This window comes from Amia ocellicauda, chromosome 5, assembly GCF_036373705.1.
Source record: "Amia ocellicauda isolate fAmiCal2 chromosome 5, fAmiCal2.hap1, whole genome shotgun sequence".
Lineage (NCBI taxonomy): Eukaryota > Metazoa > Chordata > Actinopteri > Amiiformes > Amiidae > Amia > Amia ocellicauda.
In genome coordinates, this window is record NC_089854.1 from 17,576,409 (window position 1) to 17,594,729 (window position 18,321).

Genomic DNA, 18,321 nt, shown 5'->3' on the forward strand with positions numbered 1-18,321 from the left:
CCTGATGCACAGCAAAGCATTTTAGAATGTACTGCTCAAAGGGTTAAAAAGACGATGCCAATCAGAGAGCCCTTAAAACAACATGAGCAGTCCATGTTTTTAATAATCACTGACAAAGGGACTGAAGAAACTGATTAGGACTGCAGTTTGGTGGTGATGAATACTGATATGGCTCAGGAGCCAATTGCATAAAACTATATTAGACTAGACTTAACCATTAAACTTGCATTATACTAGTTTAACTGTCAAATTAAGACAAGTTAGATACTTGCATTAAAATTAAGACTGACTAAGACTTAGCCTAAAAAGTTAACCTACAAATCTTTGCAGTGAAACTGTTTGAGACTACAGCGACACCTCTCACTGATGCTGATAGGTGGAGCCTCCACTGGCACACACACAATCCAACAAATCCTGCTCACATACAATTCACCAAAACATTGAGACTCCTGCCCAAAGACATCAATAACCAATTATGTGGTACAGTTTTTATGGAGGTCCTCCTCCAATACATGGAAGTTTCTTTTAAATATTTATCATATTTTCCATCCTTTCTGCAAAGTCATTCTCAGACTGCACTTAAAAAGGGTTGACGCTGTCAGTTACTGTGAACTGGGATCATTGCCTATGTAGAGAATGTTGCCACCATGTTTTTGTTTGGTCTTAAAGTCACAGAATGCATTGTAAGACCAGTCTAAGGAAATACTTTTATTCAACCATTTTAACTGATTGCCTGTTTGTTCACATGATTTCTAATTATACCAAGACAAAGACTTAATCTGTGTATATGCAACCAGACCCAGGTTCTGTACCTTTAATCAGACATTTAAATCCCACGCACCTTGCTCATCAATTGCTTACTTGAAGTGAAATTGTATTTGTAACCATGCATATTGTAAACATTACAAAAAAATAGTGTATGCGGTTCAATAAGTCTACACATGTAAACAATCAGCAGAGAGATCAGCCTACAGAACACTGAAAATATCAACTTAAAGAAAAGAGATGCCTCCTCTCAATCAGTGCATCCCATCCTGTAGTTAGCAAAGTTCTTAATTTGCTCCGATTGTAAGCATGCTCAAAAATACAAAATTAAATTACAAAGTCCCAAGTACTGTGCCATCCCTCCAGTCTCATTTTGCCACGAAATGTGTGAAAAGTTGCCAGATAGTCCCAGTCTACTGCTGTACATCCCATGGGCACCCTCACTGGGCAGCTGGCACACAAGGACCAGGCTGCCATGCTCACCTTCTTCTGCAGGACATCCTGCCAGTTAATAGGGACGAAGAACTTGTGACTCATCACTTCCTTTGCATCCTCAGGTCCTCCTCCCAACCTGCAAAAACAGCATTTTGAAATTGTGAGAGAGACAAAGGGGCACCTCTGCCATTACAGCAGTTTCACACTCACAGAGAGACGCAGTGTCCAAGACAAGACAACAGCTTAATCTGTTCTTAAAAGGTGATCGGTTTCATTTGCATATATATGTACATTCTTTTATGATTCTTGTATGTGTTTTTGAGGTTCTCACTAAACCACAACCTTAGTAGTATGACTGTTGTAATAGGTTATTTATATAAACACATAAAATTAGGTAATTACGTCTTGACAATTTACTGGAAAATGCACAAAACTCAAGTAAGGAAACCCAGCTAAAGAGCTCATAATTCATCACCATTATGTAAGCATGGGTAAAGCCTCCGACAAACTCCACTTTTATTACATACAGGTAGACTTAATTTTAAAAGAATCAGACGTAACAAATATAACCTCTTTTTACTATTTAGTAGGAATCTAAATGTAATCTGTACTTTACAAAAAGGCCTTGCTTCATGTCAAGATGTGTCAAAATATATATATATTTTTAATTATTATTTAATTATGAATGAAATAAGGGGAAAATATAAAAGTGAAGGACAAATCTTTCATGGGATAAACATCTTTTACAAATGCCTATTGCTATCACAATGAAAAGGAGAAAAAAGTGAGAAAGGGAGACATTGTGGGAGGCATAACCGTCAATCATTTTGTATGCAGCCAATCACTTTAAACCTTCCGGTTAACATACGTGAACGCATTAAGTTTAGACCACGTGCTGGATTCATTTTACATATACATTATGTGAACTGTATATTGTGTATTGTATACAATGTATACAATGTGAATTGTATTGTTGTAATCTTCAGTTAATAAAAGTGTGATGTTCTTCATTAATGTGACACCAGTCCTCTTATTTCTTTGTTAACATTGTCAATCTGGGTTTATAGTTTGCAAAAACAATTTTCTATATTTACATTCGTTATTGTTTCTATTAACTGACCGTGCATGGTAATTGCTTTAAGAAACACTTAAAAGTAGGTTATTTTTGGTTTATAACCTATAGAACTAGCTACCTGACATACAGTATACCATTCAAAGTAATTACCTTGGGGTCAGTACAATATAATAGGTGCAATTAATGTAAGTTAAGATCTAAACTGCACAGTCAGTACACTCAAAATAAAAACAAATACTAAACACTGACATCATTTGCATAAATCAGAGAATGAAAGTTCAGCTTTGTGGCACAAAGAAACCCAGACTTTTGTTGCAATGTCATGTTATAATTATACCTCGCTTTCATTTTAAATCATAACTGAAGCTTCAGGAATATGATTCTCATTTTTGTTCTCTTTAGTGCTACACTGGGTGTATGATGACTTGTCAATTCACACACACACACACACACACACACACACACACACACACACACACACACACACACACACACACACACACACACACACACACACACACACACACACACACACACACACACACACACACACACAGTCAGCTATTGGTGGTAGAAATGTGCCAGGAGGCAGGGATTTAGCAGCCAACTCATTTTATGGAGCCTCCAGATATAATTGATTTTCAGATTTTGTTTACCTAAAATCAAACTTATCTTAAGGCTGGCCCTATTTCTACCTTTGGTTTAAAAAAAAAAAAAACCTAGCACTATTACATCATAAAACACTCACCTACAGTAAATTACTTGTTAATGACTGAAAACACTAAACTGCCTTATTAGTATGCTTGGGGATGGGGAGTTAGTCTAAAATCTACAAGCAGCACCGGTGGAATCTATTTTAGTCTCTTTGGAGTGTCTTATTTTAGATAGTGTTTCTTGTGTGTGTGCTTCTGAACACCACATGAAGGTAATATCTTACTTAAATACTTACTTACTTAAATATAAATATATCACAAATATTAATGAGCAAAATGGCATACAAGACCAGTTCTCAGATATGATATAATAAATAAATAATTAAGGCCAAATGGTGTGTGTGCATACCATTTCCCAAACAGGCTCTTTACTGGTAGGGAGACCATGTTTTTGTCTTCCTGCATTCATACTGAAAAGCTTGCCAAGAATTTTTGACAATTATACTCATTAGTGTTCGACTACATGACATCTATATGAAACTCACCGCCATCCCCCAAAAAACCTAAACTGAATACATTTTAACAGGTACCAAGAAGAAATAAAAATAAAATCAGTCTTCCATATTAAAATTGATTGTACATTCAATATAGAAGATATTTACACATTGTTTTGAGTTTGTTCTTGTTTTGTTTTATAAAGTATGCCAAAAATAGTCTAAATGTAACCAGTTACTGACTTGGAGAATTGTATCGGATTACATTACAGATTTTATAAACAAACCAATTAGTATACTGTACCGGAACATGTTTTCAAAGTAATCCAACACAATGTATGTATATATGCATGTATGTTATTAAGACTATGCAATAGCTTCAGTAAGTACCTGTATACCCAGCCCTACAAACACTTGTTGGAGCTAGTCTATGCGTACTGTATAATATCACATTAATTCAACCCCAGGAAGTGGTAGTGTTAGTGTCCAGACTCACTGCCACCTTGGTTGCATGCTCACCCTCTCCCTCTCAACCTCTCTTCCTCAGGATGCCACCTCTCTCCATCACTCCCAGTATCTGCTCTACCACATTCTCTCTTATTGCTCTACCTCTCTCTCACCATCTGCTTTTTGAATTTCTCTCACTGTCTGCTTAACCTAATTAATGTCTGCTCTCTCTCTATGTCCTCCACTTTGCTGCACCTCCCTCACTCACCTCTGTTTGGGGTCTTTCTTGAGTAGCCCGGCTAGCAGTGCCTTGGCCTCGGGGGAGAGGTTCCTGGGGAAGCGGATTTCCTCCATGAGGATGAGCTCAAACAGCCGCTCATGGTCCTGGTTGTAGAAGGGCAGCCGTCCACACATCATTTCGTACATTACCACTCCCAGCCCCCACCAGTCTACCGCTCGTCCATAGTCATTGTCCTCCAGCACCTGAGGGACAGAGAGGTGCACTGTACTGTCAGCCACTGCACCAGTGTGAAAGTTTTTTTTTTTATTGGTTTTCCTTTACCAGCCCACTGGCAACAAATTTATATTATTAATTTACATAGTTAATGCAAGAGGAGCTGTGCCCTAATTCCTTAACGGAATGTTGTAGTTTATAGCTTCTGCCTTTTCCTTCAAATTCAGATTAGGAGTGAATCAAATCTATATAAATAAGTAGTCAAATAAACAGGAGTTGAGCAGAAAGGTAACATACACATGGCTTGCAACCAAAAGTGTAGGTTCAACAACTCCACTCTCGTACACTCCCCCCGACAACTCCACAACTGCCAACCGCAGAAGACTCAAAATGCATGTCCCCCCTACTCTGAAACCAAACGTATGCCACTGCCTGCAACACACCAACGTCATTATGCAGCTGTTTGTGAAAGATAAAGTGAAGCAGACACTGCTAGCGCAGTACCTCAGGTGCCAGGTACTCCGGGGTGCCGCAAAACGTTTTCATGGTGGCTCCGTCCGTGATGCCCTCTTTGCACAGCCCGAAATCAGTTATCTTGATGTGGCCATCCTTGTCCAACATGAGGTTCTCCAGCTGCCAGGGGAGAGATGAAAGAGAGTGGGGTGTTACCATTCTTTAGCAAACAAATGCAAATTATACAGCATTAATCATGGACTGGCAATTCTAAGTCGACCCCCTTTTACTCAGTTGCAGAAAACCCATTACGGGAAAAATATGGCAAAACTCCACTTGTATGGTCAACCTGTTTGTACTGTAACTGTCCTGGTTCATTTTAAGTGTGAAAGCACTTTGTGACAACTTGTGAAGGGCACTGTACCAAATACAAATTGATCGACTGACATTGAAGCCTGGACACAGATTCCATTGCCATGAAGTTTAGGGATGTCATGAAGCTGATCACTCTCCCTCTTACATTGTCTATTCCCTCCACCCCTTCCCCCAGGCACTCACCTTAAGGTCTCTGTACACAACATTTCTGGAGTGCAGGTACTCCAAAGCAGACACTATTTCAGCACCGTAGAAGCGTGCACGGTCTTCCGTAAACACCCGGTCACGTGACAGATGGAAGAACAGCTGGACAATGAGAAACGAGACAGGAACCACAACAAATCACACAGGGCAGGTAAACAGAGATCTCACTGCGGGGGTTTGGGTACCACAAGGAAAATTTACTTATTTTTACTTTCAAATTTGAAGTTTCATCTGCCCCACTTCTGTAACAGATAGTTTTCCCAACAGGCAATTTCCAAAATTCAGAACTACACAATCAATTCTTATAGAAGACTATTGTATATGACTCTTTGTATGTCAAATGGGTCTTTGGAAATTCAGCTACAAATACACTTTTTCCATGTTGGAAGTTTTACTGGTCTGTTAGCACCTCACCCACCATTCCCCCACCCAAAGTTATCTCAATCAGAAGATATCAAAAGATTATTATTTTTACAAAGTTAAAATTCTTCTCGTCCCATCTGTGTTGTAAACCCCAGGTCACAGTCAGTCACCCACCTCTCCTCCATTGGCATATTCCATGACAAAGCACAGCCTGTCGTGGGTCTGGAAAGCATATTTTAGTGTCTGTGGGGGAAATAAAAAAAGGTTTGTTGGGTGATTTTAAATTGCAGTTTAGGGTTTGACTGAAAGCAGTAACAGCCATGTATTTCATCTATAAAATGCAACCTTTTCAGTTACTCATAAAATGAAAATCAGTGCATACCTCATTATGTATTTACTGAAAGTAGCAGTACATATGGGAAATACAGTCCCCAAAGAGAAACAATACATCCTCCTCAATGTAGAAGTGCAAAAATAAAATTCCACAGTACAGATTGCAAAATTTCAGTGGAAACTTAATACAGCTTGTTAATTCACTTAAGGTGAATTAAGTCTCCACCAAAACTTTGCAAGCTGTACTGTGGAATTTTATTTTTGCACTTCTACATTGAGGATGTATTGTTCAGTTACTCATTTAAGGGGCAATTCAACCCTTTAAAGTAATTGATTGTAGTGTTGATCACTTTGAATGCATGGGCTTTGGTTCCCAAGACTGCAAGGGTTAGAAAAACAATCAATAGAAATGTTTGATTAATAAAATAAATTAAAAACTCTATAATCAGGTACCCACACACAGGACGACACATATGAAATGGAGTTCTGCCAACACTTGTTCTGAAATAATGAATACGTTGGAGGACTCTTGTACAGTATGATTGAGCAATCACTGAGTACAGGTATTACCAGTTACATGACACAAACAGAATAAAGTAAAGATTCCAAAGAACAATGTGCTAATTACATTGCAATTTTTTTTTTAAGCGTTATAAAGCTTCCGACTTAAAATCCCGACTTTAAAAGGAGCATCTGAAATATACTTTTTAGAGTCAAATAAATATTTTAAGCTATATACTTTAGTTTAAAAAAATCTAAATTGGAGCCTAGGGTACCATTTGTCACACTTTTCTGCTTGTTAAAATCCCTTTGCTAATGTATATTATAGCTCATGAGTGAGATCTGTTACATGAAAAAAGCAGTGACAGAAACTGGTCAGCTTGAGAGGGGGTGGGGGGGTGCGTGTATTTGTTGAATGCGGGTGGCGGGGGCGTTTGTGTGCACGTGTAGCATAGACTGTTTGAAATGAGTGATCTAAACAAAAATAGCCTACAATGACAAAAATAAGATGACTATAATAGGAAAAGAAATGCCCATACGTATTTTCCGGTTTAATAGGCTATGAGGAATCTAACTTAGAATTACACTTTATTCTCGCAGCACTTGCTCATGGAACAGCCACAGCGGGATTTGAACACCGATCTCTCCCGCCTCAGTGCAGACACCTTACCGCAGCACTGCGAAGCTTCAGAATTGCTCCATTTATATTTTTAAAATAATAAATAAATAAAAGGCCGGTATTGACGATAAATTATTTTTCATTTCATCGGTGTGACACCATGGTGAGACTGTATACCATTTACCAGCATAGCCCTTTCGTAGGGTATTCCTTTTTCCATTTGCGTTTTAATCAGTTAACACTACTCTCCATTGTATCTGATAGGGGACAGTACACACAATATGTATGCCCTCCACATATCCCGTTATTCATCGCTGTGGCACAGAGTATCCTGTAACATCTTCTGACATACGTCTGCTTTAGACTGAAAGCCAGGAAGAGAGAGAGACACAATTATAGGTTCCAGAACACTGTGCAACACCAAAAACTTTCCCCACCACAGAGACTGAGAAAGCTTGGCATGTTTGCATGTAAAGGCTGGATTAGTACTGTATACTCCCTTTGCTAATAAGAGAGCATGCAAACATCTGCATTCATGAATACTAAACAGAGGTCACTTTCAGTAGTCTAAACCAGTTCCCTATGGCTTTTTGTTTTATAAATAGTGTCAATTTCCTTGTGATAATAAATTCAATCGTTAAAAGATACCAGTTTTGTAATTTCCGGGTAAAGAAATGTTTTCCTTTGATCCAGGCCTTGCAGACATTCATGAGTTATCTATGTGAAGTCTATGGACAATTCCCTGCTGGTCAACTGACCCAAACTGCCACTAAAGGACTGCACATTGGCTTTACCATCTGATAAATGTACTCTCACCGGAGGACTACTTTTACCACTGACTAACTGCCTCCCCCTCAAGGGGTTGACCCCTTCAGAATTTGTCGTGTGCCATTTCTGTGGATGCAATGAGTCTACATTTCCTACAAATAACAATTTCCCTCCTTTCAGTTAATCAGAGATACATACAGCTGTTCTACACGCCAGCACGTTTAAAGCAATGTTCATGTTAAAGTGAGGGGGAATAGAAAGCCTGGCATGACTTTTTTTTATGCAACCAGATTAAAATATAATCCTCTGCTTAATCGGGGACAGGGGTTAAGCCCTGCTGGTGCAACTGAGCTTTGCGGTTACAAAACGAGGAAGAATTGCTTGAATGGCAGAGAGACTGCAAATAAACATCGAAAAAGATTTGGGACACTTCATGACCTTGTTGGTGTTGCTTTTTCATTGTAAGAGAAAGCGGGACAGAGAGAGACAAACACACAGACAAATAAAAGAGACAGTGTATTTGGCTGTGAAAAGAAGGAGGAATGTATGTGTAGTAAGGTGTAGAGGACTTGGTGTGCTTTCTGTCAATTTCACTCTCTGTCCTTGGAACCTGCCTGACATGAGCTACTTCACAACTGGAGGGCAGGGGGAACAAAAACAAAATGGCAGGCAGCATTCACGGAGCAAAGATCTGGTTTCCGAATCGCAGGCTATTTCCAGGCTGAGCTCACCTGTTCAAAGCAGGCAAATGGCATGCAAAATGATGCGTAAGGGAGGGGAGATAATGCAACTCTGAGGATCTGTCGGCGCTAAAGGCTTTCCAAGAGACAATATGGAAAAGCACTGTGCCGCTGTAGGCAAATGATCCAGTGACTCGTTTTTTGTTTTGTTTTTGTTTTTAAGTATGCACCAGAACCTTTCAGTTTTTTTTTTTTGTTTGTTTTTAAAACATCGAATTTACAAAACCAACTGCTCCAGTGTCAGCCAGCAGGCAGTTCAGTGAGGAGGGCTTGAGAGGAAGAGGAGTAGCATCTCACTGATGAACTATCGGGTTTTTCGTTTTCATTTATTCCTGAAAAAGGCTGGACAAGGACCCTGACTGAAGTGACTGGTAAGAGCAGCGGAGGACAGCTTCAAGAGTCAGCTCCGATTAAATAAGCAATATGGGAAGAAACGAGACCAAACTGATTCACATAGAGACAGAGAAATGGAGATAAACCTCTTCAGAATTCCTCTAGTATGAAAACAGTTTCTCCTTATTTATTCCCAGAGAGCCGAGACAATCCTGAACTCTATAGGATCTGCGTCAACTGCAAGTGTCAATCAGCTCAGTCAGTGTCCTTCTGCACCCTTCCCAGAATGCACCAGCCCAACAGTGGCATCCATCATTCAGTGCAACACTGGTCTGCTCTGTTGATGGGCTCCTGTGTGGAAGCACAAGCCAGGTGCTGTGTATGTGAAGGTCACCTTGTGGAATTTGCATAGGCAGATGTGTGAGGAAGAAACAGCACATACTGCTATGAGCCTATAACTTTTAAACCCCCCACAATATAAATATACTATTGTACACTTGAGAGTTTCAAGTCCAATCCAGTCTGAACCACACTATCTGAGGCTAGGTGTCCTAGTGGTTAAAGCATAGGCCAGTTAATCAAGTGGCTCCTGTTACCCTCGCTAAGGTGAAAAGGAAAATGCTGTAGTGCGAATGTGAGTGTGTAATGATCTCACAGTAGGCCCTGCATTTGCTCTACATGGAGGAAAGCTGGGTTAAATGTGGGCACAGGTACTCACAGTAAGAAAGGGATGTCTTGTGTTCTGTAGCACTCTGCTCTCGGTCACTGTGTGCGCTACTTCATCCTGAATGGAGGGGGGTGGGGAGAAAGGATAAAATAAAATGTTTACGTCACAGATCACACACACATTCCCAGTCTCCTCAGGCAATGTAGGGGTCCTTGCTATTCGTTGTTTATAAAACTAAAAACAAGCAACGGTTGCAATGTCTGTTTATATCCAGTACACATGAAGTCTTGGCCACTGGAATCAGATTTATTTTATGTGCAACACTGCAAGTAAAATTGCTCTTGGAAAAAAAACCAAATCAAAAAGTACCAAATCAAAATCAAGCAGTGGAACAGTTTCTTGAGCTTAAATTTAGATAAAGTTTTGTGACTTTCTTAAAACAACTTATTACATCAGAAGAGGTATGACATTTACTGGGCCACTGTAGTCACAGAACCACTCTCATTTAGGGCCAGTCAGCAGATTCTGGGATTTTAAGTGCAGCGTGAGAAGCAGACTCACTTTGGCAATGATGACCTCTTTGCGCAGGATCTTCATGGCATAGTACATGCCTGTGGCTTTCTCCTTCACCAGGATCACCTTCCCAAATGTGCCCTTGCCCAGCAGCTTCAGATAGTCAAAGTCACTCATTGTCTGCAGAGGGAGAGATAGGGGGAACAGAGTCATTAAGGTTCTGAGGAGGCAGCTACACTGCACTCTGACTCACAACCTGGCTGTAGCCTGGAACAGACCTGGCATTTGAATTCCTATCATTATCTGTTGGTTAAGTGAAGAAAGGGGTGATTAATTTCGCAATCTAAACTTAATAAAATAAAAATAAAATAAAATGCCTTGATGAAAATATTTTTTTGTGAAAACATTTGTCAGACACACTTATCCAGGTGACTTACAGTTTACACAAGCATTACAAAACTGCAGTAATACAAATCATTACAAAATTATATTTAAGCATTGTAAACATGTAGTTATTCAGGTATTCATGCAACTTATAGTCTTGTTGCCAAGTAACTCATACACCGACTTAACTACAGAGAAATAATTGCAGGTTTGAATTAAAAGGACACAATTTCATTACAATGGAGAATGACCATGAACCTTTTAGAGAAATTAACTAGTCGGGGGTCGGAAATACATGGGGACACATGGGCTAATGCTGTATCATTGGACCAGCAGCGCTAAGTTGGGGTGCTCCAAATTGCAGTCGCCAAGGTGTTTCAATTAAGCAATGACATGGGTCTCGCTCTATTATTCCTTCCAGCATGGTACTGATTTAGCTGCATCTTCTAACACCAGGAATGCTTTTGACTGAACACAGCACACAGGGTTCAAGTAGGAATGACAGCACTGACTGATCTGACGACATGGTTTAATCTCCCAGAGTAAGGGTTTGGCTCCTGGGTTTCCTCCCTCTGCAGGTCTCCTTTGCAGCTTATACTTAATTATCGAGGTGATGTCTGATTCAATTCATTATGGACAGCCAAACCATTAAAGGCTCTGGCTTGTCTGCAGCACTGGAATGCAAAGGAAGAGAAGTGCCAAAACTGCCCAACCAGTGCCCACCTCCATGGCAGTTTGTTCTGAGGCAATCTGGGTTGTCGGTTTCCTTCAGCTTAGAAAGATTTTTATTTCTGCCAAGACCAACTGCCTGTTTCACCCCTTGAGAGACAGCTCCTGATTAGCATGAAGCAACATGCAGGAAAGCCAATAGGCTTGACAGAAAGGGCCAGGGCGCCCACACATCATACATGTCTGTGCAACATCAAAATTGACCATTTCATGAGGGTTTTTGGTCAAAAAGATCACCAAAATCTTTCAGAAGATCATGCATGGAATTTCAAAGAAAGAATAATCTGAAAAAGATGATAAAATTATTATGTTCTGGTCTGGGAAGGTGGGTAAATGTGGTTAGCTCAATATGGAATGCCTGATTTGAACACACCAGGAAGATACACATCAGATCCAAACCCAACAAACATTCCTTCTCACTAATCCAAATCAGATCATGGTCATTTGGAATGAGTTTGAAAAAGCTGGAATTTGCAAAAGAGGAATTGACCCCAATGCGGTTTGCTTAGTTTCCATCCCTGAACTAAATTTCTCTCTCAGCCTCTAACATGACAGGCCCACAGAAGAGCAGCTCCAACCATCCCAGGTGATCTAGTTGAACACCTCCCTCCTTCAGTTACATCAGTCTAGTATCGTCCGTGCTGTTCAATGGAGACTCACCACCAAAGCACACCGGCTATGAGACCCAAGGATTTGCAGCACGGAGCAGTGGTGCACCAAGTTTTTGCCCAGAGAACCTTCTCTACGCTCCAAATGTTTTTCAAAACTTTTCTATTTTACTTCATTTTACATTTAGTTTTTCTGAATGCAGGGACGACTGGTTAACAGTGTTGACTTGTTCACCGATACCCCCAGTATTTTTATAAATCAATTGCGCTTGCCATCTTCTGGGTGACATGCATTTAATTTCCTCCACTAACGTGACACTGGCACATTCACAGTGCAGCTCCTCCCTTAGAAATACATTCATCTATTTAATACAGGCTGTGTTCACTCAACCTCAACCCGTTATGCAGATGCCTTTACTGGTTACGATTGGTTTGAAAACGTCTGTACGGAGCACAGCCTGCTAGCAAACACAATGATCAGGCAATAAGTTCTCATGTGTCAAGATAAATGAGGCTGCACAAAGCTCCCTCTCTCATGGCTGCTTTCGAAGACCTTAATTAGCACTAGTCTCGGACTAGAACAGAACAGAACACTGTTTCCATATTGCAATTCTAAAAGTTCTGAATTATCACGTTGAATTATCCTTGTCCATCTTTATTATTTTAGTTATTTTCTTGATTTATCTGCCATTGACTTTCATTTGCACATTTTATTTGCTTTTATTCCAAGGCTGCGGGCTCTGACTTAAGACATTTCTTGCCACGTTTGGGAATTTTGTTGATAATTTACTGACCACTACCGGTTTGTGGTAACCGGTTATTAAATATAGTAGGCATGGGCAGTTTCCAGGTTTTCCAGTTTACTGTAGTTTAGATACATCAAGGTATTATAGATACCATTTTTGTTGCGTTCTTGTCCCATCAACCAGAAAACAATACATTATGCATATACTTCGGATAACAACTCCTTTTATTACTTTGTTTTTACTTTAACCTGGGAATCGGGATAGTGCTCCCTGATAGGCTTTCCTCAACATAAAGTGCAAATAAATTAATAAATAAAAACAGCCTGTGTAGCTACCTGAAAACATAAGTATATGTAGCTCATTGTTGTTTACTTTAGCTCTCAATACAAAAATATAAGATTTATTTGAAAAATAAAGTGAACAGCACACAGTCAATGAATAATACCTAAAATAATAGTGCACTTTTTGTTCTAGCTAACCTTGCTACGCCGTGCATGGCTGCAAAAGGCATCACACGTTAGTTTTGTTTCCAACACTCAAATATGAGTGGGTGAAGATAAAAAAAATCTGAAAGTCTGAAGAGCGCCAAACTTGCTGCAACCTAGGCCAGACCCCCTTTAGGGTCCACAGGGGAAGCCCTGGTGGGGGTTCCAAAGGGGCTTTGGCATTTTTGGCATTAATCAATAATCAAGCCTGACAGAAAAATAAACTAAACTGGTGTATACATCGTTATGCATATATCTTAGACTTATAAAACATAAATAACCAGTTATAAAAATAGTATAAAACCGAAATATGAAAATTACGCAATGTGAAAGCGCTTTGAAATGTCTCCATCTATTACAGCTGCGTATCAAGGCAGAAAACGAGCTTTTCAACACAATAGTGCCCTGCACCTAATACAAAAGAATTAGCATTCATGATCAAACAGGTGACTGATCAAAGCATCGATACAGAGACCTGGGTCAGCAACATGATCACGATTGAATTCCAAAAGAAAGTTAGAAACTTGCAGAGCTGACCAGGACAGACAGAGGAGATGGTGCAAATCTGCCGATAAAATAAATTATGATAATATATGAATGATGTTTAGAAAATCATGCATTTCAGGAATCAACACTATTATAAATCTTTCACAATGACTAATGTTATTGCAAAGCCCAGATTGTCGGGTACATTCTATTCACTAAAGCATAAACTGAAGGAGAAGTATTTATAACCTATTAATTTTAAGGAGTTTACAGCTGAAATGCCTTTTATGCATTTAATTAAAATATTTAGTAACATAAGAATGGATATGCAGGAGAAATTCACATACGCAGAGATAGTTACTTTTGAATTGCAAAAGCTGCACAAAAAGTGGCTATGGCGGTTCTTTAATGTTATTGTTCGCTCTTGTTATCTGACCTATTTATTAATTATATTCTACTGTGTGAATAAACTGCTCTTTGGGGCATCTTTTTGAATAACACGTCACTAATCTTCCTTTAACTGAAGGGGAGCTGCTTGGGGTGGTTTTAGTATATATATTTTTTTAAATACTCTATTTCCTTATATACAACATCGCTGTCCCAAAATTAATACAAAATAAATACATAGATGAATAAAAAAAAAGATGTATTGATTTTATTTCCATTTATTTCCTATTTTATTTATTCATGTAGGTCTATGGATTTCGTTATATATTTATTTTGGCCCAAATTCCACTCCATATTTATTTACTGAATTGAATGTGTACTTTCAAAAACCGACTACAACTGCTGGTCTAAAAGTCTGTCTGTAATTTGTAAGTGAAAATGCAAATTGCTGATGAAAGGACACTGTTGATGAAATGTTCATGATGAAGGGTTGCCGGTGACAAAAAGTACGTGACAAAAACACAGGATACCAAAAATAAAAAACATATTCCTTAGCAGGTCAGACTGACTGCCTCTCAGTTAACAATGGTTTAACAACATATTTTTAGAACTAAAATAGTTAAAGTAAAAATTATATTTAGAAAAAAAAAAAAAAAAAAAAAAAATGTAGCACAGCATTCTAATGAGAACACTTTTTGCATATCAGTGATATCCCTTCCTTCAGTTAACAATTATGCAGTTAGTCATGTAATTTGAGCTGCAGAACGGGGCACGGAGCAGGAGCAGCCACTAATTGGCCGGAGCGCAGCAATTCAAAATCCGTCCTGCTCCAAATCCCTGGTTCTACCTGCTTCCGAATTTAAAAGTGCACGTCATTTCCACAGCCTGCCTGATAAATGGCATCACAGTAATTTCTTCTGGACCTTGTGTTCAGAACATTGTTTTTTTTCTCCACACTGGAAGTGCTTTGTGATGTCTTGGATTGCATGCCGCTGCTACTGCTGGTAAACGATCAAAGGCCTGTTGGGGTGACCTCAGCACCTCAAAGTGCAGCCTGGGCCACACTGGCTGATGTAAAACTACTGTATGTGTACTGTAGTATTATGTTTTAAATCTAGTTCTGGATATTGATTACTTGTAAACCTTATACATTGCCTTGGATACAAGCAGCTGCCAAAAGAATAAAGAAAAATACTAATAATGTTTACAATTCACAGTCTTACCAACTGAAATCAGTACAGTGGCCCTAGACAAAGGGCATAAGAAATGTGTAGCGATGCAGCCATCTTTTGACAGAGGTACTCACGACTTTGGAGCGTGATTTGGACATGGCCACTTCCATCTCCTCCGCGCCACAGTTATCGCTGGGCGAGCCGAACTTGATGTCCATAGGTTCCTCCTCAGGCTGGCGGTTCTTCAGGCTGTTGGCCACTGTCTGGATGGTGTGGATCCACTCCTCTCTGGAACAGAACCCCACACACAGTCAGAGCATAGCGCTATACACACATACAGGACCTCAAGGATGATCCAAAGCAGAACGAGTTGGTATGCATGTATAAATATATACATTAAAATATATGTTATATTACATATGTACTCATTTAGTTCTAGCTCAGGTTTATGCAAAGTGTAGACATGAGAGTAAATGATTAAAAGCTGGATACAAAATCAAAAACCTAGCCCATGTTCCCCAAACACCCCTTTACTCCCACAAAAGCGCTCGTCTATGGTAGGCGGTGTGCATCACAAAGCCCAACACATCCTTTAGTGAGAAGGAGTAAGAAAGGTCTTTATTGTGAAAGATTGAGATCTGGTCTATTCTAGCCATCGCATATTCTTTATTTTCATTTTGGGGACTTTATTATTACTTATAACTTGTTAAAAACAGAATCTAGTCATTAAATCGCAATAATTTCATGACAATTAAAAGTCAAACAATTTTATGATCCACACAGCCCTTCTGGTAACAATGCTTTTGAGTTAATTTTATGAGACAATGTAGATTAAATGTAAATTTTATGTTTAAGGGACTGAAATCTTCTACCAGAGCATAATTTGATTTGAAACACTTAAAGAAATGTATAAAGACAACGCATTTTTGTTAGTTTCTTCCAGCATTTGTGTCCATATGCTTCCTTCTCAGCATGCATGGATTAAACTACTCTTTATAGTTGTGTATACAGTAAATGTATCAGAAGTTTACACTTATTTTTTCCCCCCCCTTTCCATCTTTGTGGGAGGAGAAAACTAATTGTTACTAGGTGGCGATTCTAGCACCACACAGTACATATTGTAATTAGGAGGTATGCTAGCAGGTCAGACATAAGACCTTCCACAGTGACAGTCAGGCCAAATCCGCATTAGATCCGACCTTAGTGTAAATGCAGTAATTGCGAGACATTCTCATGTGATAGTGCTTGAGTGGGTGTACCTGGTAACCTAATAGCAGGGTTTCCCACATATATTTGCATAGACAAAGCGATACTGAATTGTTGAGCGGTGGGGTGGGGTGTAATCACATATTATTGACTGGGGGGGGTGGACAGGCCAGACATGAAAAACACTGTGGGGAAACCGGGTGTAATAGTATAAATACATTGTTTTATATACAATTTTCAACATCTAGAAGACCTTCCTATTCTTTCAGACGATCCATTGTAGAGGGGGTAAGTTCACGTGTTCTCCCAGTAAGTTAAGGTAAACAAGCTACTGTAAAAAAGTGTTGGTGGTTCCTTTGCAGTCTAAATGTAATTGTTACTATGCATGTAAAAGCTTTATCCTGGAATCAATAAATTATACATAAAGTTATGTTTATCTAGGATTGTGTTTTAAAACAATATAAATATTCACTACACACTTATTTCTGTATTTCCTTATGTACTTGTACTTCTAGTAAATAAAAAATGGTGTTAAGTGTATGGTGCCATTTTAGGATTAATTAAAATGGTTTGACAAAAAAAAAAAAAAAAAGAATAGATTGTTCATCCACATTGCTGTGTCAAACAGGTTTCAAAACACTGCAGGCCAAATCTCTTCATTCACAAATTAGCCTGTGTTTACAGCATCCACGTCGCCTTTCATTTCAGGCTTTAGATTGACTCATTTAAATTGTGCAAATTACCACCTTCTCTTTTGTGGTGTGTCTGCAGACAGTCATTGTTAACCGTCTCTCACCGCCACACAGCTTACATTTCAGTCCTACGGCTCTGGCGGCTTGTAATGATTTGACTTGCCATGATTTGCCATTGAGGAGGCTAATGCTTTTTTACGCCCTCCTGATAGACGTTTATTTTTTTGTGTTGGTTTTCCAGTGAACTCAATGTTCCCAGAGCTCTCTCTTGAGCAGCACAAATCAGGGTGTCAGTGATTTGTGTGGCCCCATTATTCTCATAGATAATCTCCTCAGTGCTAATCAGGCTCATTACAGGGGTTATTGCACTGTGGATAAATCGCAAATCCCAGGCCGGAGCTCTTTTGCAAAGAGATACTACTTTATTGGAGGCAGTCCAAACCACAATCGGGTTTAGGAATACTTTACTTTACTTTAGGAAGCATCATTTCTGGGGCCTTCTATTTTCCAGCGTTTTTGAACTCAGAAGATGTGGCAAACAAGAAGGAGCTGCTGCTTATTAATGTGCTCCTGAAAAGTCTTTGCAAATTAGTTTTGTGTGGTGTTCCTCTGCCTGAATTGTTAAGCTCCTTACTGAACATACAGAAGCCAGCAAGACGACTTCTCAGTACTGACAAGACGTGCAGTGCGGAAGGAAATTAGGCACCCCCCCCATTAAACACACGCATTCCAAAGAGTTTGATTTTGCAGAGCAGAAACGCAATCATGGCCCATCCTTGATGTACACCTAGGAGATTGGTCAGGTTAAAAGCAGATGTAAAAACCTAGCACAAAATAGAGCAGGTCATAACATGCATCTGCACTCTCACCTTTCCTCCTTAGAGTCCACATGAAAGGTGCGCTCTATCACAGTGGTCCACTGTAGGCAGCGGATCACAAAGGTGTTGGGCCGTGGCCTCTCGGTCTTCATCAGCTGGCATTCTGGAAATGGGAGGAAGGAGCAGTTAATGTCAAGCATATCACCCTTAAGCATTTCACTTCCCTCTTGTGACTCTCAGTTACTCTGTGTCATACTCTCATTTACACAGTGCACAGGAACAAGCCGGGTAGGATATGAAACAAGTCAATTAGTGATGAGCAAAGACATGGGGGATGAGATATTAATGGTCCTTTTACAGAAATTAATAGCATTTAAGATCTCAATCACAATGATGAAATAAAAAAAAAAAAAAAA

General features: G+C 39.4%; 1 protein-coding gene across 2 annotated transcripts in view; it reads right to left on the minus strand.

Moving 5' to 3' along the window:
* Nucleotides 1–18,321, minus strand: part of akt2 (v-akt murine thymoma viral oncogene homolog 2) — a 51,501-nt gene that overhangs the window by 10,648 nt on the left and 22,532 nt on the right. For both annotated transcript variants that reach the window (XM_066704070.1, XM_066704071.1), the window contains 9 exons: nucleotides 17,957–18,068; nucleotides 15,324–15,477; nucleotides 10,241–10,372; nucleotides 9,731–9,796; nucleotides 5,893–5,961; nucleotides 5,335–5,457; nucleotides 4,828–4,956; nucleotides 4,138–4,352; nucleotides 1,249–1,336 (listed from right to left, as the gene is read on the minus strand). In XM_066704070.1, the coding sequence (XP_066560167.1) occupies nucleotides 1,249–1,336; nucleotides 4,138–4,352; nucleotides 4,828–4,956; nucleotides 5,335–5,457; nucleotides 5,893–5,961; nucleotides 9,731–9,796; nucleotides 10,241–10,372; nucleotides 15,324–15,477; nucleotides 17,957–18,068 (1,088 nt within the window). The remainder of the gene's footprint in view (nucleotides 1–1,248; nucleotides 1,337–4,137; nucleotides 4,353–4,827; nucleotides 4,957–5,334; nucleotides 5,458–5,892; nucleotides 5,962–9,730; nucleotides 9,797–10,240; nucleotides 10,373–15,323; nucleotides 15,478–17,956; nucleotides 18,069–18,321) is intronic.